Here is a 25744-nt window from a genome sequence, read left to right on the forward strand (position 1 = left end):
TATAATATTCATGCGGCGGGAAGTCTGATAGGGATTCCTGGGACGTCTCCAAGCAACCAGAACCTGACGCAAACATGTTCCCGCCCCTCCTCCGGTAGCTCTCTGTTAAAAAAACAAGTGGACCGTGTAGCAGTTAGGGATGATATGAAAGAGAGAGCGGGCTCGAGATGGTCTTCGTTTATGTCGCTGCTTGAACTACAAGTTGGACTGCTGCAGGGGGATTCTTACAAGGTAAACGAGCCACCGAGCCACACGCAGTTTAAATTTCAGATGATGCCGGTGGTGTCTCACTCCGGAGCACGCATAGACAGTAAAATTAAGGGAGCACGGTGTCAGAAAAGCAAGAGGAGGTTAAAATGAACTCCTGCTCGTGGGTAAAAAAAATAAATGTGGACGTAGCTAGTAGCACTTTGTTTATCTGTTAAATTTAACATTAGGCTATGTCGTTTGTTTACAGAAATTATGCTAGGCTAACGTTATATCCTAAAGAAACCAACCTACATTTTGTCTTTATGCTGAGAAAAAGTATGAAATTAGTAAACTTGACCACAACTTTATATTCCGATATTTATGGGTTACGCTAAGACTATAATATAAGGTCAATAGAAATATCCTAGAGATGGGAATAAGGCATTAATTAAGCTAGTATTGCGGTTATAAGTTACATAGCTTAACGTTCGAATGTTTTGTGTTGATTAGGAGAAACAATTTTAAATTCTTACTATTAATATGTTGACTTGATAGTTTACTGTATGTATGTGTGATTTGATGAAAGGAATCATATTTGATGGTCACGAAAACATACTGTAACAAAGTAGGCTATCGTAAGATTATTTTTTAAATAATGTATCTTAAATCTCTCCATATGTGCTTTTTATTTACATTCATCCCTCCCTCTGAACATGTAACCAGAAAATAAAACCTGTTGATAGGCTACTGATATCCAGTGTGGGTTTTCCCTCTTTATTTGTGGTTGGTTTAGACTGTTAATGTTGAACCACAGACTGTTTTATTACGTTTCTGTTGCCATAACGAAGAATCCAATATACCACAGTAATTTGGGTGTTTGCCTTTATGAATAGCTTTTGTGTTAGGCTACTCATCTCTTTGAGTCCCCTTGTGATCCTGCTGATGATATGGAAAATGCTCATATTCTCATGTATGCTGCTGTACTGGATATATCAGCACATAATTAAACCTCCAGTTTGAAATCTAACACCTTTTAATTGTAAATAACTGAGGTGTGTTGTGTTTAAAGCCTGATTAGTTACTCTGCAGTCATGTTGCCTGCGTGCGCCAGATAGGAGTCAGACTGCTTAAGTTCTTTAGCCAGACCCGGATTTGGCATCTGATAACACCACAACATACATTTTATTTTATGTAACGCTGCAACTGGATGTTGCCAAGCAGTCGAACTCTGCTGCCTCAAAACCAGAGGAATATATGCGTCATGCTGGGTGATTTGGATGCCAGTTGAGATATTTGGATAATGACGATAAATGGTACTCTTTCCCACTAATTTGTGAGTGTTTGTATTTGCCTCAGACTGCATTTGATATTCAGGTATGTACATTTTGGCTTCCGATAAAGATTTCCTGCTGGTCTATGCAAGAGTGGCTGTGTTCACCAAAAGTGCCTGTTAAATGATCAAGCAGCCAACAAGAACCTGGTTTGGGGGTTTTGCTCTTCGGATTCTGAACTCTAATTGTGATCACAGCTCTCTCTCCATCTTTCTAAACCTCTTTGCTCAGCAGTTCCTATTCACAATTTAAAATCAATTCCTTATACAGGTTCTTTACAAACTCTTTAAAAATGCATGTGGCATGGATTTTCCTCCTCCTTTTATTGGTCTCCTGTAACAATGGGGTCTCCAGAGAGACACGGATTCCTTTGGAAAAATAAGAAGATCCATTCCCGGGCATTCGTACAGTAAGTCAGCTGCTCTGCACAGTCGGGTCTAGTTTACCTTGCAGAATAGCCGAGCCCATCATTAGAGACAAGGGGAATTACGTCACTGCTGGTCTGGTCTGCTGTGCCCATTATGGAATAACTGAGCACTAACCCCTTATTTAGTGCTTGAAGACTTTGTAAGGGGATACTGGGCAGAAAGTCTGCTTTTGCTGCCACTGTAAGGTTTGTTATATTATTTTAAAGGATGCTTTAAATATTTAGTTTGTGACTTTTTCCCCGAAGTTATTTCGTGGGATCCTCCAAACTAGCCCCAGTGTTTCTAAACCGTTCAAATAAAAAATTAAATACTGAGATTTGGATGCCATATGATGTAATGTATATCCATTGGTCTATGGATGTATATGGAAATACAGGTTTCTTTAAAATGTTATGCATGGCTTTGTGGATGGCAAGGTTAGTCTGTAAGTCCGTCCACCACTTTGGTCCAGACTAAAATGTCAACAACTATTGAACGGATTGCCGTGAAACTTCATACAGACATTCATGGTCACCAGAGGAAGAACCCTACTAACTTTAGTAACCTCCTGGATTTTCCTTTACTAGTGCAGTGCCCGAAAATGTGCCTGTTTGGAACGGGCGATTACTTGGCCTGTGGTATTGCTGCTTGTAGAATTCATCAAAACCAAATTGTAGCCTACCCCAAAATTACTTACAGAAGGACCCTAAACCACTTCAAATGAAACTCCCCTGTATACCCTACTACTAACTTACTGGTTTACCTGACACAGAACGTTGCAGATTCAGAATGTAATCACAAAATGAAAATGTGGAGTAATTGGACATTATTGTCATGAACTCATGGCAGTGCGCTACCCACCGGCCCGTTATGATCGCTGAACAGCACATATCTGCGTTAATCACCACCAGAACCGGACCGTGTGTGCGGAGAGAGAGAGAGAGAGAGAGAGAGAGAGAGAGAGAGAGAGAGAGAGAGAGAGAGAGAGAGAGAGAGAGAGAGAGAGAGAGAGAAGTCAGTGTTTGCATGCAGTGTGAGAGGGGGGAGTGGTTAGCGGCTAGAGCGGCAAAAGCCAATCTGTGCTTCTTTTACCTATATATTTAATGATATCTTTTGTGTTTCTAATCCATACAACATCAAACTTGTCACTGCACTTACTCGTGCCCGTAGCGAGACACCTGTCAAGTTTGAAATCCATTGGACTAACGGTTCGAGAGATATGTGCTTAACACCCACACACAGACAGACGTTCCTGCAATTTATATAAAAAAAGGTTAGCACCATAATGAGGTTGACAAGTAAATATCGTTTGGATTAATAGTGTGAAATTTGGTACAGACATTCATGCCCTCCTCAGGATGACACTGTAACTTTACATTTGACAAAATCAGGTCTCAATTCCAATACTTTGGTTTATTAACAAATACCTGCAACACTAATGACATTCCATCAGATCTATTTTAATTAGTTATATAGTATAAAATTAGTTATATATTATAATAAACTTTTGACACAAAGTAGACATTTTAAGTCCTTTAAATCCCCAGGCTTATTACGCACTTGCACAGACTTTGGGTTTAGTGAAATATTGTCTTTATAAGGGTTATTTTTTACTAGTAGCAGCAAAAGTAAATTTTATTTTAGACAGTTAAAACAGCTTTAAAAACAGTGTTCCTTTTAGAGGGACTACAGTCTTTACCCCGTCAGGCGGGGAAGGGGGACAGTGGCACCCGTATTGTCCAGCTGACTTTGTCTGACAGCCTGCCGCTTTATCCTGGTTCCAGCTCGTCTTCTATCGCACGTCTCACTGCGCGTCGTCCTGCGCCCCCAAAGGGCGTCTCCACAGGTCTCGACCAGCACCCCTTCAGGTCCTGACCTCGGTCCAGCTCCGCCGTCCAAGCAAGACCCACTGCACGTCGTCCTGCACACCCAAAGGGTGCGCCCGCTAGCCCCGCACCACCTCCGCTCTCTTCCACATCAGAATCCCCATGTCCTCAACCCCAGAACACATACGTATGTAGCTCCGATCTCACCTGATTAGGAGATGCGCTTCAGGTGTGGTTGTCGAGAGTGTCCTCCCAATCCCACGCCTCTCTCTTGATTAGGAGATGCGCCTCAGGTGTGTTTGGAGGTGTCCTCAGTGTCTGTGCCAGGCAAGCAAAGAAAACAACAACCAAAAGCGCGTATTACTTCAGTGTTGCTGGAAAAGAGCAAGACTATCCACCATTGTGCCACACTGCCATGTCGTCTGTCACAGTTTGGTTGATAAGCCCTGAGAAGACGAGAGGGGAAATTGCTGATTAATTTACAGTGCCTGTGTCGTTGTTATGGAAACAGTTTGTTCCTGTTAAAGGAAAGACCTGGCGGTGTGTTCCCTCAGTGAGCTGATCTGACACTATTTGATAATAATCAAATAATAAATTGCACAAACTTTCATTATGCTCATCATTCAATCTTTCTGAGATATAATCTATTCTGGCATATAACTGAGCCTGTCGTGCTACAGTAGAGGTGTCTTGCTTGTCAGATCAGATGTCGCGTTAGTTTTGTCTCTTGTCATTTGGATGTGGTTGCCAGTGGTAATAGTCAGCAAATGTTTCATAACTTGCTTCTTCTCTCCCCTGCAGATCTAAACATACTCTGCCTCCGAAACACAAATGGAGCCATCAAGGAACTTTAAAGAAAGACAGTAAATGCAGGAAGGACAAAAACCTACAACTATGGTCATTTGTAAAAACGAAAGAGGCCACCAATGAAGAGCAGATATCTTTTATCTATTTTTATTTTGACACTTTTTTTTTTTAAGGAGCGTTTTGTATTTAGCAGATTAATGATGGAAACTCCCTCAGCTCCTCAGATTATTGTGGACAAGACTAGTGTCCTGGAGGAAGCAGAATGTGGTGAGGACGTGGATCTGCCTACTGATGACCATCTCATGAACTTGAAGGCCTTGACGGAGAAACTAAGACTGGAGACTAGGAGGCCTTCTTATCTGGAGTGGAAAGCCCGACTCGAGGCGGAAAGCTTCAGAGAGTCCAGAATTGAAAAAGGCCCAATCCAATTGGAACCTGAGGGGGAAATTGTCCCCCCCAAAGAGACTGTAGTGAAGTCTGATGTGATTCAGTGCAAGTTGCCATCAGGTGTACTGAAGGGATTCGGGAACATAGATGAAGCTTTCTGTTGGCTGAGGAGAGAACTGGTGAGACATTGCTTAAATTCTTTACAATGCACAAATGTATCATTGAAATATGGAGCAGTTTCTACAATATTTCATTTGGTTTAGTATTTGCAGCCAGTGGATGACCCTTTTTCAAAGATCCTGTTTAGGCACCTGGCTTAATACTTGAGATTTAAATACCGGTTCATTTAGGCCTACGTTTTTTAAATTTTGAAGAGTCTTATAATTTTGCAGTTAAAGGCCAGAATAGAAAATAACTTCCTGCTACTTAGCTAATTAGAATTTAACAATGGGCACAATGTCCAATTAGTGGCCAGAAGATTCCCATTCACATTATTGAGTGAGATTGATTGGGGCTCAGGCAATACCATTAGCCATTTGTTACACACAGTTTCTGCAAGTGTAATCATTTTCACTCCGCTCAATTACGCTACACATTCACCCACGGTTCATAAACTTGGATTGAGCACGCAAAGAGGCACGGTCGGAGGCAGACGCACACTCATGCAGCATGTGGCAACAAACGTTTTGCACAAAGACAATGGACAAGAGAGGTTTTTACGATCTTTGCACGGACGTTTGCACATAAACAGTGGGCGCGAGAGCGATAAATTGAGAGAGCTTATGATAAGAAACTTGTTTGTGGATGTCCCACTGTGAGTTTTCTTTTTAGATTTTGTTACACAATAAGGACTGAATGCATGGACCTCCAGTGAATCTAGATCATTGAAAACTACATATAATATGTTGTTGGATTCCTAATTAGAAGTCAAACAGTTCAGCATATAACTAAACGTTGTGTTTAAATTAATAGTTGGATATTTTGGCAAGTACGCTTATTTGCTTTCTTGCCGAGGTTTAGATGAGAAGACATGATCTCTACAGACTCTCATGTCTGTACAGTAAATATGAAGCTATAGCCAGGACACAATTTGCTTGGGTAACAGCTAGCCTGGCTCTGTCCAAAGCTAAGAAAATCTGCCAACAGGCAGCCAAAAGATTAGCATCCTTATTTGGTATTTTCACTTGGCTAAAACATTATGTCATCAGAATTGTAGTTGTGATGAATCAGTTCATCAGCAGGTTGTTAGAGCACCACTGTTTTCTGTCTCTCTCCCATCAGACAGACATGCGCTTGCAGGACCAGCAGCTGGCGAGGCAGCTGATGCGGCTCCGCAGCGACATCAACAAGTTAAAGATAGAGCAGACGTGCCACCTGCATCGCCGGATGCTCAATGACGCCACCTTTGGCCTGGAGGAGCGGGACGAGCTGTCGGACCTGCTGTGTGAGTGTCCGGTCACCCCGGGGCTCGGCCTCTCGGCCCCGCTGAGACTCATCGGCGTCACCAAGATGAACATTAACTCTCGACGCTTCTCGCTCTGCTAGTGGCAGCGATGGCACTCCGGGCAGAAAATCCTGAAAACACAAAAGCCTGTCTAATACTATCTTTGCTCCAGTGCAACATGAACGTCCTGGCCATTTGTTAGATTGTGGTGAAATCCTTTTGACCACAATGTTGTGAGGATAAACCCAGATGGAAACTCGTTTTACAGTCCCTATAATCAAAGAGAGAGATTTAGGTCATGTATATTATTTAGAAAGCCGGATTTAAGTGTAGTAGGTACATATATAGTGTGTTTGCCACTAAACTACATGGCAGCTATATACAGAAACCTCTCTGTCCTAAAACCGCAGAAGAGTTTAGACCTTTAGGCCATTATGACTTGAAATAGAATACATACTGTTTTTCAACTACAGAATAGAAATCTCAAGCTTATTCCTGTCCACTTTTTAAGCCTTATCGGTTTTACTGTTACCCTATATATTTCCATATATGTTGGTTGTTTGCTGGGACTGTTTTGCTGGGTTTTATCTACAAACTAAAATAATCAAGCACAAATTAAATATTTAAATTTATTTGTATACAGACCTGTCTGTATGATGTTTTCAGTGACAGTCAAGAATATGTGTTTTTCCACATCCTGCATCTTAATTTAAATGCTTGCCCTTTGATAAAGGCAAAAAGATGCCTTACTATTGATACAAATTGTATACTATACCCAGTGCATATTTAAGTTAGCGAGTAGTTGCATCAATTTAGCAAGGACTGCTTTTTTTGTAGACTATGATGAAAATGATTTATTCTTTATAATGATTGTCATATTGCACTAGTTGGGGATCTCATGATGGTTTGCTGAAGTTTGCTTCTTTAAGTAAAGATGGATTTAGCTCTTGGTTGGAGCTTTGTCCTTTTTATGCTGTAATTGTTGAGTTCCACCCAGGAACTAACCATTTTAGGTGGCATTGTTTGTCTGGATGAAAACCATGGTTTAGTTTTACGGATACACATTGAAGTCTTCTAGTGTGTACCAAATTACATGATTATGTGGATCTTGTTATGAGCCTTCTGTTATATTTGCAGTTATGATGGGATATATCATTCCATACTACTTTTCTTTGTGGGGGGTTTGCATTTGAAATGTGAGCATATGAAATGTGAGTTAAGTATAGTCCTGAGAGTCAGGCTTTGAGATGCCCCTCCTTGTGGCCCAGATATACTAGAATACAATCTGAACAAAACCAGCGCTTTAAAGCTCTCTCACACACCACATCTAATTTGTTTGCAACAACAGTGGTACCAATAGAGTTTTAACAACCACAGAAATGACGAGGTTATCACTGGTGTCTACACAGCTCAGACTACTCCAACATTATAGGATTAGCTTTTTGGTCTTTGTCTCAGTTTGACAAAGACTGTATAGTGTCCTCTATACAGTGAGCCACAATGCCACCTTGTGTTACTGAGCCTATAATGACCGGAAAATACCTTAAAATTGGTTTGGTAAAATCCAATACCTTAAATGGGCTGTTGTTAGTGCTAGTATGATGACACAAATGTACTGGAAATAAATAACCCATGAAGAAGTTGGATGTATTACTTTTTTTTAGCCTTTAATTTGCTGTCCTCGCGACAAAATCTCACCAATGGTCTCCTATAAAGCTACAGCGAGCAGCCAGTTAGCTTAGCTTAGCGCAAAGACTGTAGATAGGGGGAAGCAGCTAGCTTGCCTATCAGCACCTCTAAAGCTTACTAATTAACATCTTATTTGGCGCGATGGCGCAGTGGATATGACACGTGCCTTTGGTGTGGTTCGATTCCCACTGTGGTACATTAACCAATGTGTCCCTGAGCAAGACCCGTAACTCCTAGTTGCTCCAGAGGTGTGCAACCTCTGATATATAGCAATTGTAAGTTGCTTTGGATAAAAGTCCTGCACATAATCCCCCATGAAACTGCAAATTGTCATTTTAAAATTAAGTTTTTCTACAGATTAAACAAAGTAGATAAATGTACTGTAATTAGTAAGCTTTTGGAGGTGCTGGTAGGTGTATTGTGTTACTTTCTGACAAAGCCAGGCTAGCTACCCTCTGTTTCCAGTCTTTCTGCTAAGCTAGCTGGCTGCTGGCTGTAGCTTCATTTTAATGAACATATATCCATACCAAATTAATTTAGATAGTCTTTACTGTCCACTGGGGATATTTGTTTTCACATTTAGAAAGCACATTTAAAAACAACAACAGTTAAAGGTCCCATGGCATGAAAATTTCACTTTATAGGTTTTTTAACATTACTATGCGTTCCCCCAGCCTGTCTATGGTCCCCCAGTGGCTAGAAATAGCGATAGGTGTAAACCGAGCCCTGGGTATCCTGCTCTGCCTTTGAGAAAATGAAAGCTCAGATGGGCCGATCTGGAATCTTCTCATTATGAGGTCATAAGGAGCAAGGTTACCTGCCCTTTCTCTCCTTTGCCCGCCCAGAGAGCGAGACATCATGGCTTTCAAACGAGCAAAGTGGCAGTTGGTCAAGGCCACACCCCCACCCTCCACCTTGCCCAAGTGCAATGATAAGTTAAAGTCCAATAAGTACTTGATCAAACCATATAAATGTGTGGCCCAGGCAAAGATATTAATTAACTAACAATGTAAAGATCAACAAGCCACTGACACATGTTCAAATTTTATTCATTCAAATTATTATTTTTTTGTTGTAAAGCCACCGGCCATTTTCATATTATGCCAAAGTGTGCAGCATCCTGAGCCCTTTTGGTAAGGTTACTCGGAAAACTCAGCCAAGAGTAGTTTTATACTACCCAAAACATATTTCCTTTTTGTTTTTAAAGAACTATAGAAAAAAAAAAATCACAATATTTTTTTGAAACTTTCACTGTCTCTCTCAACTTCATTGCAACAAAAATACAAAAGACATCGCAACTTTTATTGCAATAGCTCCGGCAAAATCAGGCATACTGATCTCAAAAAAAGGCCGCGAAATCCTGGAGGGACTGACTATAAACTTGTGTAAACAGTCGGGGACAACGGGGCTCCCACGGGTTTAGGATATGTGTGAGCATGGGCGTCATGAGGTTTTGCATGTGACAGTCAGTGTAACCCGTTCCCCTCCATCTGGAGGGCCTGAAGTGCCATGTCATGAATGACTTTGCTGAGCCTGAGATTTTCATGCATGAGCTCCAGCTTTATGTGAGCTTATCCCTGCTGAAAGCCACAACTCCTTTTGACTGAAAGGCTGCCAGAGGGAGCGATCGCATACTTTTTTCTAACTAGCTGCTGGTGATCAAGGTTTGGTTTGGTTTGATTTCTTTTGTTCTGTTCTACCAAAAAAACTTTAAAAGAAAAATAAATAAAATTAGCTGTTATTTTTATTTAACCTTTATTTAACCAGGTTAGTCTCATTGAGATATAAAATCTCTTTTTCAAGAGACACCTGGCCAAGATAGCAGAACAAGTATGCTACATAAAACAACAATTTGCCATCACAAAACAATCACAAAAGAGGCAAAGACATCTCAAGTGCATTTCAATTAAATAAAAGTACCATTAGTTAAAACATTTACACGTGTGGATGAATGAAATAAATTCTGTGCAACAACTTTTTAAATCTCAGTTCTGCCCAACAGCTGCCCCTGCCATTACATGCCTAAACCATCTCAACTGCATGACAAAATGACTTGATAGGCATAAAATCTGAAGCATGAAGACCAGATACTGTATCAAAAGCCACAGTCCTGATGCAAAAATTAGGATAATTTGGACAACAAATTATGGAAAACACTTTGACGGTATGATCTGCATTCAGTTTAAGGGAACTTAATATCCTCAGAGTTCTACATATTTTAAAGAAGCATGCGGTTAGTTATTTGCTATCTTTACCTTTTGTGTACAAAGAGCTTTTATTTCATATTCACGACGGGGAATGTAGCTGCCATCCTGTTCCAGGAATGTAACAGATGTAACACCACAGAGATGCAGTTCTCACCACCGCTGGGCTGCAAACACAGGCTTGAATGACTGACAGAAACCTCACCGCAGGGTGAGGCTGGCAAGAAGCCCAGACTGCATCTTCACGCCGAGCCTTTGTGTAGGAGTGTCTCGGTACATCCCATCTAAGCAAACATTTAGTGTAAAGAAGGGACATTTAACACCCCGGCCCAGAGAAGAACACAATAAATAGACAAATGCAGTAAGTTTAATCGATGGGTTATTCCCCATTTTGCATGCCGACCTGGATGATTTCCTATTTCCTCATTGGTGACACTTTGCAAAGCTAGAACTTTGACCACTCTCAGCGATTTACTGGAAAACACTTCACCAGCAATGGCACTCTTCATTTTTTAATGGTTTGGAAATAAGAGCTGTTTTTGTTGGAGAAACAAGGCACGTTGCAGAGGCTTAAGCTTGACCACACAATTAAACCCCTGGAGTGCCGAGACACTGATTCTGACTGTGTCGGTTGTTGGAAAATAGATTTAAAAGGTCAGAGCAACACTTGGACCAGCTCCCAGACACATATTAAACATGTCCAGGAGCTAAAAATAGCATTTAAACCATAGCTTTCTATGTGGGATATTAATTTGGGGAAAAGGCCCCTTGCTTGCAGATTCCTTTTCATTTTGGGATTAGGCTGTGTGCTCTGTGTGAGATTCAGTAAGTGGGCCTTGAATGTGGATCCTGTGTCACTATTTTTTGTATATTTGAAGCAAATTTGAATATGTTCAAACTTGCATAAAATTATTTTTTCAGCCACTTTGGGGCGGATGTGTCCAACTAGTTGCAACATATCCAGCTAGTCACTGACTTTGTCTGGTTTGGTGCTGGGCAGGTATGGTGCAGTGTATCTATTGGTTTTTGGTTGTTGCTGGAAACAGCTTCCTGCTGCGGTCAGAAATACTGTATCTCCATGTGAATGTGAACAGTAAAGTAAAAGGCAGTAAAACCAAAACAATGAGCTGAAAGATGTTAAAAAGCTCTGTAGAACGGAGAACTCGTCGGGTGAAAATTCTCTGAGTATATCTATTGTTAATATAAAACCTATTTAGTATAGACGATTATAGTAATTGCAGAATGTTTCTACTTCGGCTTTATGAAGCTAAACCGAAACTTAAAGGTCCCATTACATGGTGCTCTTTGGATGCTTTTATATAGACCTTAGTGGTCCCCTAATACTGTATCTGAAGTCTCTTTCCCGAAATTCAACCTTGGTGCAGAATTACAGCAACTAGAACCAGTCCCACAATGGGCTTTCCTTAGGATGTGTCATTTCTGTTTTTAAACCGTATTTTCCGGACTATAAATCGCTCCGGAGTATAAGTCGCATCAGTCAAAAAATGCGTCATGAAGAGCAAAAAAAACATATATAAGTCGCACCGGACTATAAGTCGCATTTATTTATTTTTTTTCATCTGTCAACTACACAATAGCACACAGAACAACAGGCTGAATACGGTAGGTGTCCGGTATGTTAACCTAGCACCCAGAACAACTAGCTACCAGGGCGTGGAGCATGGATGTATTAAAAGGCGTTGAGACGTAACTGCACCGTTGACAAGCCCCTCCCGACTCGTTCCTCCAGCTCTGGTAGTCTTGCTTTCAGCCCGCGATTAGCCGATTAGCTTTCTTTGTTTTCTTCATTGCAGTAAGAGTAATCTTTTCGCCAGTCCCTCACAAGTTTCTCCCTCATTTCAAAAACCTTCTTTCTGCTGCTTGATTACCGTTTTCGGCTGCATATTTTACTATCTGCAGTTTATCTCTTTTCTATCTCAGTTGTCTTTAGGAGCAGCGTTCTAGTTGTCACAAGCCTAGAGCGCCCTCTCCCGGCTGTAGACGGTAATGTTTTCAGTATGAATTAACATGTAAAAACATGTTAAATTATATATATTTTGATATATAAGTCGCACCTGACTATAAGTCGCAAGACCAGCCAAAGTAGGAAAAAAAGTGCAATTATAGTCCGGAAAATACGGTATCGATGGGGGAGGAGAGAGGGGGGGCAAGGTGGAGGGTGGGGGTGTGGCCTTGACCAACTGCCACTTTGCTCGTTTGAAAGCCATGATGTCTCTCTCTCATGGGTGGGCCAGTTTTTCTGGGCGGGCAAAGCAGAGAAAGGGGAGGTAACCTTGCTCTTTATGACCTCATAAGGAGAAGATTCCAGATTGGCCCATCTGCGCTTTCATTTTCTCAAAGGCAGAGCAGGATACCCAGGGCCTATCGCCATTTCTAGCCACTGGGGGACCATAGGCAGGCTGGGGGAACGCATATTAATGTTAAAAAAACCTATAAAGTGAAATTTTCATGCCATGGGGCCTTTTAATGAAGTAAAATGTATTCAAAATAACCAGCCTTTTTTTTTTTTTTTTTTTTAAATCAGTTTTTCTTCAATCCCTGTCTAATACAGTACATCCATTTGAAGTTGCCAATCCAGTGTAGTCACAGACAGTAAAAAAAAAAAAAAAAAAATCCACCTTACTATTATGGCTAAAATCTCAAGTTTTCATTTGTGACTACAATTATCTTCTCAGTGAAACAAGTAAACACCCATCCGATTCTTCTTCGTGAGACGTGATCATGCAAGGTGATGGGTGGCACTGCAGGGGCTCCAGCCGCTGTCGTAAAGATAACTGGCAAACTCTTCACAAAGCAGCATGGGATCTTTTAATGACTTCATTAAACCAACTGATCTATTTAATAATTACTTGCTTCAAATGAGGCACTGTGATGACTCATTCTGTTCTGTCTAAAAACTGGACTAAAGAGGAGAATTTACAGGAGGCCAATTAGGAGTCCACCAAGCCCTGTGAGAAAGCAGACACGGTTCAGGTACACTGAGGCCGTGTCAAAAACAATCATTTACTCTCCCTCTGCACCAAAACGATGCAAACACAGTCACTAATTAAGCAAAAATAGTTTGCTTGTGTGATGACAAAAGAATTTTTTTGGTGAGATCATCAGCTTCTTGATTATCTCATCCTTTTTTGCGCGAGGCAGACAGCGCCTGAAGCCAAAGTGGTTATATGAACCCAGGTGTAGTGTTCCAGTCTGTGCATGCACTCCTAATACCTCTGCTCCATTCCCACAACAAACACCAGACAGCCCATCCCAGTAGTTTTGTACTTTCTGAAGGAAATCATATAAAAGTAGATCTGTGAAGGAAATGGTTTAAAAGCCTGGTGAGTGGCTTCACAGACTGGAATGCGCTCAACTCAAACTGTCCTGCCAATTTCTCATCCAGCAGACTCACAAAACTAATCCAAAACTTTGAGGGGAATGTCTGGCAGGATTGCTCTGATGAAACTCAGTGTGAAGTTCCACAGCAGCTTAAGTGCAATCAAGCAAATGATCAGTCAGAGAGGATCATAAATCAGATAAAACCATCACCTCTTGTGTCAGGCTTTTGGTGTATGAAAGTCAACTTCAACGAGATTAGCGTCACTTCAAACTGCTTATAGTGTCGCAGACAGGTGGAGAGGATAATAACCGTGTATTTTTAAAAGGCATAATAATATTGTAATTTCACAAACAAAAACAGACAAATCAGTGAAAAGTAGCTGTTATTTAATAACCATTATTTGCTCAACAACTGTAGTTACAGTTCATAATTACCTGTCTGTGTGTGACAGACAGTTGGCAGCAGTCCTGCACTGTAAAGGCACAATGACAGATACATGTAAAGTCACAATACTTGATAACCTGCAGGAGAAGAACAAAAATCATAAATTTACATCAGCCATAACTGGCTTTGTCAAATACAGTCACCGCTCACTCGCTTTAATTGAATGAGAATTTTTGTTTTTACAGCATTTCCTTGGTCAGTTTGAGTAAGGCAAAAATATATAAATGAGTAAACACTGATAAAGGATAGTGTAAAACAAAGTGGTACAGGAACCTTATAAAAACAAAATTATATATATATATATATATGCTGTCAAAATTAACGCGTTAATTTTTAAATATTTAACTTGTTAAAAATAATTAATGAAATTAACGCAGCTGTGTTTGTTTACTTCATGTGGCGGCTGAGAAACGTAATACGTCTCCATAACAGCCGGCGGCGCTACTCTGTACTGTTGCCCAAGTAATGAAAACCGGCAGCTGATTGGAAGAACGCGTCACATGGGTTTGTTTTCTCCGGATATTGAGAGCCAGACTGTCATGGCGGCCGTTCAGAATACAATCTCATATTGTACTAAAATAGTTCACTGAAACATGTTTCTGAAAACATTTTAAGCGAGAAATAGGCCGTGCAGTTGCTGAATCTGTCTTCATTTCAGCTCAACAAAGGTCATTTTAAAAGATTTTGAGAGACTAGTCACCTCACTCCGCTAGCCATTTCCGGGTGAGTCCCAACTGCCCTGCCGCTGACTGAACATAGGCTGGTTGGAGATGAACTGCGCCTCGCCTGTAAAGTAGACAAGAGCAGGCGACAGCAGCCGGGGACGGTGACAAAAATCTGCTCTCAAGTCAGACAGTTTCTAGCCGTTTCCAGGAGCCTTCAGCAGGACTAAAAAAGCCAAATTGTTGCTGCTGTTGTTCTGAAAGATATCAAACATTCTGAACTTAGCAGAACCTTTCCTGGTTTGTTTTTTTCTTCATATTTGCAAAGTTAAGTGATTTAGCATTTAAATATCCATTATTATAAGCTTCAGTCTCAATTTAAAAAAAGCGATTAATCACAGCAAATTGTGCAATTAATTTGTTAATTTTTTTAATCGATTGACAGCCATATATATATATATATATAACAAAACGTGAAGTTCTCCTGGTGGATGAAGCTGATTGACCCATAGTAATAAAAAGCACAAACAAGTACAGCCTCAGTCTTAACCTTCAAAAACATGTACACAGTCCTCTGGTGGAGCCTCCGGAGACTTTGAGGGTATTCAAAACAGACTGAAATATTCTCAAAGACTCTGGAGATTGTTGCTATTGCTGACAGCCGTGGCAGATACTGCCAATAAATGAGTACAAAATAAAAGAAACTTTAAAAAAAAAAAAAATAATATTATATCAGAGGCTACAAATCCCACTGAAATGCAAAACTAGCCACTGACTGGTGTCATCTACAGGGTCTGCATAAGTGCATTTGTTGACTTCATGTTTTTGTGGCAACAGGTTGAGGTTTTCCTTGAGTGTGTAGGGACTATGGTACGTCCTCTTGATAATTAGAGGAAAATACAATGAACCAATCTTAGGTTTGTGCTTCGGACCACCTTCATCTGATCCATTTAGCTCATGAACACATCATTGTGTGTCCTCTGCTCTTGCAAAAACAATACCTCCCTTTCTTCACCGTGTCAGGGTGTCACTCCCTCCTGGTCCATACTGCAGCCGAGAGCTTCAATGTCATTACTGATATCCGTGATCATACGGTCCCATTCGTCTCCCTCGGAGGCTTCCTGTCCCTCGTCTGAGGCGGCGCTTCCTCCCGCTGCTCCGTTGCCGTTGGAATCGGAGGCGGAGCTGGCTGTACGCCGGTAACGACCAAAGCTGTCTGTAATGATGCCTCGGCCGTCCTTCACACCAATGGTCTCGAGGAAATTCTCAAAGTGCTGGCTGTCCTTCTCTGGTATGAAGGGACGCAGGCCTGCAGTGGCACATTGTAATGCACATGGTCATGGACTGTGTCTGACATGACATCTGTCTTTTAGCACATACAGTATTTTAAAGGGGTGATAGAATCATACCTGCAAACTCAGAAGGGCTGAAAAAGGGGACACATTCTACTTACGGTTAGCCTACCGTTAGCTAGCTAGCTAGCGGTAGGCTAACGTTACCTTCTGCCAAGTGTAGTGTTAACTATCGTGACATGCAGCGATGTTTAGGTCGCCTCAAACTTCCGTTTCGGAGCACCAGAGAGAAGGGCAGGCATTTCAGTGGCACCTAAATAAATAAGGCACCGAAATCCGCGTTATATCTATATAAATATAAATAGAGGAGACAGTGAATAACCCTTTCAACAAACGGTGGTGTATTCCTTTAAGGAACAGTGTGAAATACCCTATATAAATCATTCTATCACCCCTTTAAGACAAGATCATTGTTTCTGAACTTATGGGGGAAGAGAGGGGTCGTACCAAGTAGAAGAAACTTCCTGCTGTCCCCGTAGAGTTGTCGCAGGTTAATGCAGAACTCATGGATGGAGGAACCGTTACGGTACTCATGGAGCAGGGTGGCAAACTGCTGGATCTCCTGTGATGACAGTTTTGTCCGCAGCTAGAAGGGAACGACAAAGATATTGAAAAGTCAAATCAAGAATTATTACTAAATACTCTCAAAAACAGAAAGGGACAAAGAAGGAGAGGTTGACATTGTCATACTGTGGTCATGTAGTCCTGCAGCAGCTCTGCAGCAGTGGTGCTGAGCTCTCCTTCACTCGCAGTCTTCGTCTGAGGGGATGCTGGGGTGGATGCTGAGGGAGAGTTTTCTTCTGCGTTCATAGAGACCTGGAAAGGACTGAGAGGAGAAAGCATCACTTGTAAGTGACAAGCAAAATTTAAACATGTTTCAGAGATGGGTCAACATCTTTCTGGATCACTGTGCCCAAAATGGAAACCTTTCATCGACTTTTCAACGGAGTACTTACAATGTGCTGGCTTCTGCGTCAAAGGCCTCCTTAACATCCACTTTGCTTGAAGAATCATCTGCATAAAACAAAAGAAAAGAGTTCATATCTGACTTAACTTCTGAAACTCCAGTAGCTTGAGAAGAGAGTATTACACTATTACAGAAAATCTAATTTAACACAAATTTGTTACGCTCGTTTAAAAAATAAAAGAAGTGTTTAATTAAGTTTGTTTTTCCTCTTAAGAGCAAGTCTGTTTTGTCCCTTACCACTGTATAGAGAAAGGTGTCTGGTAGGTGTAGTTGCTCCATCAAAAATGGCTCTGTCCAAGAAGTCGATGGTTGATTCTGTGTAAACAATCTGAAAGACCTGGCTGAGCAACAGACACAGCTCCTCTGCTGCTGCCTAAAAGACAAAAACTTTAGCTATTAATAATGCACTATTTTTGCAGAAACTTATTCATGACAGTACTCTCTGTAACATGTCATGATGTCAGCAGTAGGAATGTCACAAGAACCGGTACTTTGGTACCAAGCCGATACCATCATTCTGAAAATGTGACTGTACTAATTTTTCTACTGTACTGTTGGCAGCGAGGGATGCAATTCTTCCAGACCTGACGGGGGCAGTATACACCTACAAGAGTTTTAGTCTGCCGCTAAATGCTGGAGAAGAAGAAGAGAGCCGACTGGCATAGAAAAACAGAGCGCCTCATCCATAGATATATCTATGGCCTCATCTCCATGCACACGGACGGGTCGACCCGACTGCAGTCAGCCTCCGGCTGTACTCTAACATTACATCTACAGCAACGGCTTTCACGACTAGCTCCCACACAGAAAGTAAATCTGTTTCTCTCTGCCGTTGCCTGTCACAGCCTAGTCTACATCCTTGACGATCCACTTCCGGGATCGCTCCGTTGCTGCCGGAAAATATTTTTTCTGTCCGAGTCCGGCCCACGTCCGACAGAGTTGTGACCGAACCCGACAGGTATTAAGAAATTTGTGTCCGAGCCCGACCCGAGCCCAACACAGTTAAAATCTAATTTTTTTTCTCATACCTACTAATGACACATGTAGGCTACATTTTTGTGTGGAAAGCCAGCTTTTATTAAGCAAATGTAGGAAGGCATTCAGAAAAGTCAACAGATGAGCGCATCAGCGCACACGGGGCAACAAGTGCACGTTAAGCTGTTAAATTGTTCAATGTGTTAACCTCCAGGGTCAACGTTATAAAATTATTAACGTCGGGGTTAAAATCCCGTTTCTGGTGAGCAAATGAATGAACTTCAGTCTGGGGATTATTTTGGACACCGCACACACTGTGTAGCCTACAAAACTTAAACGTATTCCACCAACTCTGCTCTGGTTGCATAGCCTAGGCTACAACACGTCTGCTTGCTTCCTCCCTCCACACCCACACCCACCCACAAAAAAGAAGCCATTTTACAACAAATGCCTTACCACGCTGATATGACCGAGCCAGACCATAATTTCTAAATATCTGTCCGAACCCGACCTTGAAAGTATCCATGCCTTAGTAAGCATAGCTACGATAGCAACATTTGCTAACTCTAGCACTTGTATTAGCAGACCTATATAATGTCAGTTAAAGCTACAGTGTGTAGTTTCTGTTGCTCCCACGAGGAATTCTAAGTAATGACAACAAAACTGTTGGCGTGACCACATGATACAAGCCTTCCATGACCTTTCCATTAAGCATAGTCAGAGATGCAAAATAATACCTTATTATCAACGGCCAGCACAAGCAGACAGCAGACTTCCACAAGCACAGCGCCACTCTCTGATAAGGAGCTCAGCGTCTGAGACTTGTTGAGATCAGGACACGAGCTGGGACAAGGAGAACCTCCCAAGTCCTGGGCTGAAAAACAGACAAATTGGATTATTGAAATGTTCATTTGTTTCCTTTACTTTGGACATTTTGAAATTATATCAATCTAGACTTCCACCTTATTGGGCCACATTATTTCAGTTACAAATAATTTCACATTATTGTTAGTTACTCTCCCAGAAAATATGCTAGTTGAGCGCTTGTTTTAAATTGGATTAACATTATCAGATTCCTATTATTCTTTGTAAATTATTTTGTCATTGGGAAATGCCATAAGTACATCACCAAACAAAGAACCAGAGGGACCTCACAACTACGGCTACAACTTTCAAAAGTGTGTTGAAACAGGACTGCAGGTATCTCTAGGACTGTAGATTATCACTGCATGAAGCTCCTGCTCCTCCTCTGTAATGTCACAACAATATTTATAGGACACATTTTACAATATCATTTTAACATCTCAACACTTAAAATTAACCTTTAAAATGTTTTTATTGTATTACCTGTTTTGATCACCACGAGGTGCAAAGAGTCATCCCTGATGTAGGAGACAGCCGCAATATCATGGATGGGCACCCTCAGGATGATGTCCTCGCCGTCGCGCCAAACAAGCTTTATGTTGTACGCCGACAGGCTCACCACTGCATCCTGCTCTGATGTCAGCTGGCCTGCCAACTGATGGGACTTCTGAGAATCACAGAGGCATACACCATATCTGACAACTTCAATATTCCAGTTCACCAAGAATAAGCATAAGCATTAAAGCTTGGATCAACTGTATTCTCTCTTTGCATCTTAACTACTCAAGGAATTTATTATTATGAATGTCAGTTATGTGAAAAACTATCCAACTCGTTTTGAGAAAAGCAAGGGAAAGAGAACACAACTGACTGATGGATCATGTTAAATCAGATACGTACCCTTGCATTGTCAATGAGCTGCAGCACTTCTGTGCGACTTGATGGGTTCAAGTATCCTGGAACTGATGTCAGCTGCCCCAAGTACTGGACAAGACAGAACATAACCAAACTTTGTACCCAAAAAAAAAAGTAAAATAAAGGGTAGGGATTTTATATCTCTGCAAGTCACACTTACTTTGACTTCCTTCTCAATGTAGTCATTAAGCAGGATGTCAGGGTCGATGCGGTGGTCAGGTTGAGAGAGTGAAAAGGTGTGGAGTGCCCTGCGCTCAGTGGCCTTCTCCTGGGCCTTCTTGTCTCTCCCCTTCTCTCCTTTCAGGAAGACTCGCTTGAACGGAGACACGATACCAGGCTAGTGAATAAAGACAGATAGTGGGGTTGAGAGAAATTAGAAGACTGCCAAGCCGCTTTCCAAAATGCATTTAGGAATTAGATTCAATTTGTGTGGATATGCAACTTTCCACAGTATAAATAAACCATTGGCATTATCTGTTTCTATGCAACACTACATTATAAATAATTACAGGACTATTTATATCCACTACATACATATGATGTAATTGCAATGGGCTAGCAACACAGTAAAGCAATTGTGAATGCAGCTCCAAGTTTAATACAGCTGTTGACTGTGGTACTTCTAGGCCTTGTAATTTCTGCTGACTCTGCTTGCACTGACTGTGCTGTGCTGAGTAAGATACAGCAGATGTAAAGCCCTCTGTGTTACCCAATACATGTTGCTCAAATATCAACAATAGCATGTGCAAAATGATGCTCTGCATTTGCAATAGTGGAGGAGTTTGCAGTGGAAGTGTAAAAACATGGCGCAGAATCACATCTTAAGATCTAAATCATAAACATCAACCTGAAAATATTAATGACAAATGCCACAATGTGTCAGAACAGAAAAAAATGCTTTCCTTCTTCCTATCCCTAGTATTATTTAAGTAAAGATTTACTGTATTATCTCTTCAATGCTTTGCTTACAAATGGCCAGTAAAAAAACAACAAAAAAACCCATCAAATTCTATAATTCTTTAGCTCTTTAGCTCTTGTTTAAACTGGTAAAGTCAACACTGAAGCACTGTTTAATAGCTCAGTTAAGTGTGCTTAACTAAAACCTGGATACATTTTGTCAATGGTGTAAAGCTTACACACAAAACATTACTTTTAGATTCAAAGCATTTCAAAAAGCCTACCTCGTTCTCCATGAACCCTCTCGCTAGAAAAGTTGCCTGTTCAACGGCAGCACACTGCCTGGCCACGGATGCTGCTACGTTCGGACTGTCTAAACTAGTCACCTGTTGCCTCTACTCACACACACAGTGACAGCTGCCAACTGGTGACAGACACACAGGATCAAACAGCCTAAGTGTGTATGTGAAGGGTGTGACCCCCTCACAGAGGAAAGGAAGTGTCTATGTCTCTGTGCTCAGGCACAAGAACAGGAAGGGGACTCACCACAACTTCCTGTGATGACACACGCATTGATGCTTTGAATATTAAAACGCTGAAAAAACTGACTTCTCGTGTTGTTTTGAAAACTGCTTCACAAATGTTATATAAAAAGGATTGTGTGGTGACAATCACTTACTCCAGATACTCAGGACTCAGCTCTGTAACTGAAGGTCCATACAGATGTCGCTGCTAAACCACAGAAATACAAGACCTTGTGTATTCTATTATACTAACCACAGACGGCACACCTGCAATGCTGTTTACACTGCAGATTCAATAAGGCCACAAGTGCAGACAATTTGGTGTAGTTCAAGACAAGTTGATTAACCTCTTAACAACCCCACAACAAATGTAGCAAAGCTTCAGAAAAGGTGTAGTTGACTCTTACACTGTAACCATAATTTGGTTCCAGCTGCCTGATGTGCAGACATTTGATCGCAGACTTTAGACTTCTTAGAACAGCACACCTTACAACCAGTGTATTATTTAACAGTACCCAGCTCGCGAAGACAAGCGCATTAACATTTTATGGCTTGTTCTTGTGAAATGTGAAACGAGAGCTAGCGTAGTTGACCCCTGCAACAGCCCTCGAGATGAACAAGGGCCTTTTTTTGGTGAACGTCCGTTTACAAAGAAACATAACGATGATATGGCTTCTTTGTGCTGTGATGGCCAGGGTGCTCACAATTAAGAACAATGCAGGAAAACGGTTTTCATTAGTAAGAGTAGGCTAATCTAAGTCCTATTTGTTCATCATATGCCTAAAAACTTACAGTGGCAAGGTAAAAATGCTATGGTCTTCTCCTGCCTTTTCAGATCTAAGCTGCAACACTTACATTACATGTTTATTTTTAATGTATGTATGTGGGAGTCAAACTGTCAGATTCCTTTACTTCCCCAGATACCTTTGACAGTTTCCAGATTTTAAATGAGTTAATATAAGTCAGTTAGCAAAGTAAAGTAACACTGACTCTATCCTGTCATTATATGAAGGGGCCTGAGCTTTGACTTGAATCTATGTAATATATTACTCAGTACAGTATAATCAAAAATACATCTAGGCCAAAGGCTGTTCATTATCACCACCAAGTGGCACATACGAGAACTGTATGCATCGGGGACGCTGATCCCAAAAAGTAAAGATCATCAGCACTAACCATAGATGCTAAACCTAAGTCATAACCTGTTTCATAAAGCTGAAAACATTCATTTGTAGTGAGAATAAAAGTAAAAAATAAATATTTATTCCCACCTTTGCCAGAAAGCTACAATACTGCTAGGCAAGTGATTAAATATATTTACTAAGAATATATCTGTTTTGTGGGGACAAGTAGGCAGCATATTATTAGTAATATGGTATGGTGAGTGGAAGTTTTAAAGTTATGCCAACTCAAACTATGATCAGAGTTCGGGTTAAATAACATCGCTGACAAAAACATTTCCTTGCCACAACAAACCCTCTTAACACCAGGATATCACTTCATCTCCGACCAAATTTCCCTTCACATCAAGAGGAGGTGGAATTAAATGGGAAGTAACATTAGTGCTTTTGTCATGGAAAAAAAATGATGAAATGACCAGCACAATCACAGCAAAGATGTAAACCCAAGACACTTTGCTTCTCATCACACTGCTCAGGTTGTGAGAGCTTGTCAATGTCATGTCCTGCCTAGATGTGGTGGTCCGGTCCTTTAGTTTTCTCCTGTGGAAACCAGAAGAACAGAGGGAAAATGTCCCTCGTGTCTGTTCTAAGACATGAGAAAGAAATGTCAGCTATGTGTCTGAACATTCGGATCTGTCTCCATATCAAAAGGGATCATTAGGCCGCATGTGCAAGTACTGTATGTGCGAGAGAGAGCAGGAGTGCTGATCCCCTTTAGCATGACTGATACTGAGAACCGCTGCCCCTGACAGCTGCTGTTGAGCACACAGATCCTTTCATGACCAACGCCTACACATACTGTAACGAGGATTGTTACTCTGGGAAACCTGGTTGTGCTTTCATTACCTTTTTGAGAATACTGTCACTGCTGTATACCCTCACTGTTAAAAAATTAGGGCTACACAATGAATGGCTATTTATCAAAATCCCAATATGGACTAGTGCAGTATCAAGATTGTAGGGGGAGCGCAATGTTTGTCAAAGGCAAAATATGTGTCAAAATAATGAATTAAGTATTGTGGTGCTGCAGAGATGTCCCAGCCTACATATCATATGCTACAGACTAAAAGAAAAAAAATCGTTGTTCGGTACAGACATGATCATTTTAATACATTTTTCAATGGAAATCAGAATAATGATGAAACATGATCACTCTCTCCAATACCGTGAATCATATCGCAATTGCAATATCAGTCAAAATAATCGCAATAAGATATTTTATGCATAAGATGCAGCCCTATTCAAAATTCCAGAACAGATAAAATCGTTAGTCTAGCTAATTAATCTAATAAATACATCAACGGCCGATGTTTTCCTTTTAAACAGCTACGATACATTAAACTTATCACAACGATCACACGCTTCTGGACTACAAAACGAACGAACGAAGACACACAGTGTTGAAGTTGATACTAAGAGAACTAACGTTATGAACAATAAAAAACATCCTGCAGATCATGGTAATCCTGAATTAGACTAACGTTTAAAACGTAACTTGTAACACTTAATTTGCTCTTTTAGGCTCAATCTGTTGCGCCTTACTTAACTTTACCTTTATTTAATATCCATTCGGTAAGTGACACATTTCTCCCATTTAAAGTAATGCCGACCGGTTCATTGAAAAGTCAGTAAATCTGTCGGTGTGTTGACTGTTTTACCCTGGCAGCTGATATTTAACGTTACTTGTTATTTGGCTAGCCTGGTCTGACTAGCTAGCTATTAAGTTAGCATGCTAGCTAACACTAGTCAACTTGCAGTAAAAAGTAACGTTAGATAACGTTATGTCAATTGCCCCACTTACCTTTTTCACTTTTTTCACATCATCCTCCATTTCTATGTAAAGGTCTTCTTCTTCATATTCAGTTCAACGTTGAGATCCAGGTGAGACATGACATAACTAGCTAGCTACCGAAGCTTTTAACCAACACTCATCTGAAAGTAGTTAGCTTGCTAGCATAGCTTAGCTTAGCATAGCATTGGTAAAGTGATGCCCGAAATTGAGGTGATAACAAAACGCCATCCTGATTTTTGCCTTATTCCACAACCATTAGAAAAAATGCCGGCGTGTCACCAGTGTGGAAATGGTATGCGTCAGTGCCGCTAACACCACTAAATAAATAGTCTGTTAAGAAGACAAACTCGGATAAAACAGGCAAAACTTTTCAATCGGGCCGCCATTTTGGGCGTTGAACTGTGGTCGGTCCAGCATGCTTTGCACAAACCAAAACAGTTTCTTCGTAACGGTGATAACACCGCGGGCATCTTTTCAGGTAGTTAACTATAATGAAACAGTATTCAATGACAGAGACTCACTTTAAACCAAAGAATTATAGCCATTAATGCAAACAAGGGTTGACTTTTGCTAAGGTGACTGTAAATAGCCGTAAACCGCTTTCGTTGTTTCATTACTTATATTTGTTTTGTTGTCTTCTTGCTTTAGACTCCCCCCTCCTTATAACTTATGGAAACTTATATTTGTCTAGAAAAGATTGTACTTTTTGACACTTCCGCACTCTTTAGGAAAGCCTCACTTTTGTTCATCACATGCACAGGTAAACAATAGGCTTTTTAAAGTAAAGATAGGCTACTTTTAATATCAGAAAAAGCACAGATGACTCCTTTCTGTTTAAATGTCGCGGTAAGCTATATTGAACTAGCAGACCTAACGCAGCTGTTTTAAATTACTAATTAACTTGGGCTTTTCTGCTAAGATAAGTCTGAATATCAGAGTTTTACTAATAGTCTTAAAACACTAGCAACATATTGAGGCTTTTAAATACAGGTCTTTCACTCGTAACATTTGTGAGATGAGTAACAATTTATCTTGACACACTGTTTAAAGTTGCTGTGTACTATCCCTGTTTTATTAAGATTGTAGACCGATAATCAAGACAGCAGCAGAAAGAGGCAGGTGAGACAAGTGGAGAAAGACAGAAACATGCATTGATACAGCACTCAAAAGTTTGGCTGTACCAGTGCCAAACAATGCAGGGAATTATGTAATAATAAAAATTTGTTGAGTTTCGCTAGTCTAGTGCACCCATATTAAAAGCCCCTACAAAGCCTTTAGTCAAACCACACAAACTTTAACCTACAGAGATGTAATCAAAGTAAAACACCTGTGTGAGTTTGCAGGCCTTTTAATTAGCTAAATTAAGTATTCACAAGCTTAAATGTTTACTGTAAAGCATTAGATTAGTATGCATTTACTGTGTGTAGGCTCACATTTACACCTTTGCAGGCCGTATATTGTTGTTGATCTGTTGAAATGTGAAACGTGCATGTAAATACAATACTGCTATATTGCACTTTCAAATACTATATTTATTTTCTCTT

General features: G+C 40.7%; 2 protein-coding genes across 5 annotated transcripts; one reads left to right on the forward strand and one right to left on the reverse strand.

Moving 5' to 3' along the window:
* Positions 1-99: 99 nt before the first annotated feature.
* Positions 100-7029, forward strand: fam167ab (family with sequence similarity 167 member Ab). 3 transcript variants are annotated; one of them, XM_028605185.1, is made up of 3 exons: positions 100-231; positions 4555-5126; positions 6229-7029. In XM_028605185.1, the coding sequence occupies exons 2-3, from the start codon at positions 4680-4682 to the stop codon at positions 6490-6492; spliced, it is 711 nt and encodes a 236-aa protein (XP_028460986.1). In that variant the 5' UTR covers positions 100-231; positions 4555-4679; the 3' UTR covers positions 6493-7029. The 3 variants fall into 3 exon arrangements, with proteins under 3 accessions (XP_028460986.1, XP_028460987.1, XP_028460985.1); XM_028605186.1 differs by lacking the exon at positions 100-231 and adding an exon at positions 4037-4306; XM_028605184.1 differs by lacking the exon at positions 100-231 and adding an exon at positions 4037-4293.
* An 8144-nt stretch (positions 7030-15173) lies between these two features.
* On the reverse strand, positions 15174-24696 carry ccm2 (CCM2 scaffold protein). 2 transcript variants are annotated; one of them, XM_028604586.1, is made up of 10 exons: positions 24210-24696; positions 19967-20143; positions 19792-19875; positions 19375-19558; positions 18765-18901; positions 17290-17425; positions 17042-17099; positions 16776-16911; positions 16533-16671; positions 15174-16042 (listed from the first exon to the last, which is right to left on the reverse strand). In XM_028604586.1, exons 1-10 carry the CDS (start codon positions 24237-24239, stop codon positions 15753-15755), a joined length of 1371 nt encoding a protein of 456 aa, XP_028460387.1. In that variant the 5' UTR covers positions 24240-24696; the 3' UTR covers positions 15174-15752. The 2 variants fall into 2 exon arrangements, with proteins under 2 accessions (XP_028460387.1, XP_028460388.1); XM_028604587.1 differs by lacking the exon at positions 24210-24696 and adding an exon at positions 20988-21192.
* Between the last annotated feature and the right edge of the window lie 1048 nt (positions 24697-25744).

The sequence above is a fragment of the Perca flavescens genome, chromosome 18 (genome assembly GCF_004354835.1).
Source record: "Perca flavescens isolate YP-PL-M2 chromosome 18, PFLA_1.0, whole genome shotgun sequence".
NCBI lineage: Eukaryota > Metazoa > Chordata > Actinopteri > Perciformes > Percidae > Perca > Perca flavescens.

Coding starts and splice junctions, on each gene's coding strand:
- ccm2 (XM_028604586.1), bottom strand. CDS start 24,239: ATGGAGGATGATGTGAAAAAAGTGAAAAAG. Junction 18,902..19,374: donor CCTCGTGGTGATCAAAACAG/GTAATACAATAA, acceptor TCTGTTTTTCAG/CCCAGGACTTGGGAGGTTCT. Junction 16,043..16,532: donor CAGGAAGTTTCTTCTACTTG/GTACGACCCCTC, acceptor GTGCCACTGCAG/GCCTGCGTCCCTTCATACCA.
- fam167ab (XM_028605185.1), top strand. CDS start 4,680: ATGAAGAGCAGATATCTTTTATCTATTTTTATTTTGACACTTTTTTTT. Junction 5,127..6,228: donor GTTGGCTGAGGAGAGAACTG/GTGAGACATTGC, acceptor CTCTCCCATCAG/ACAGACATGCGCTTGCAGGA.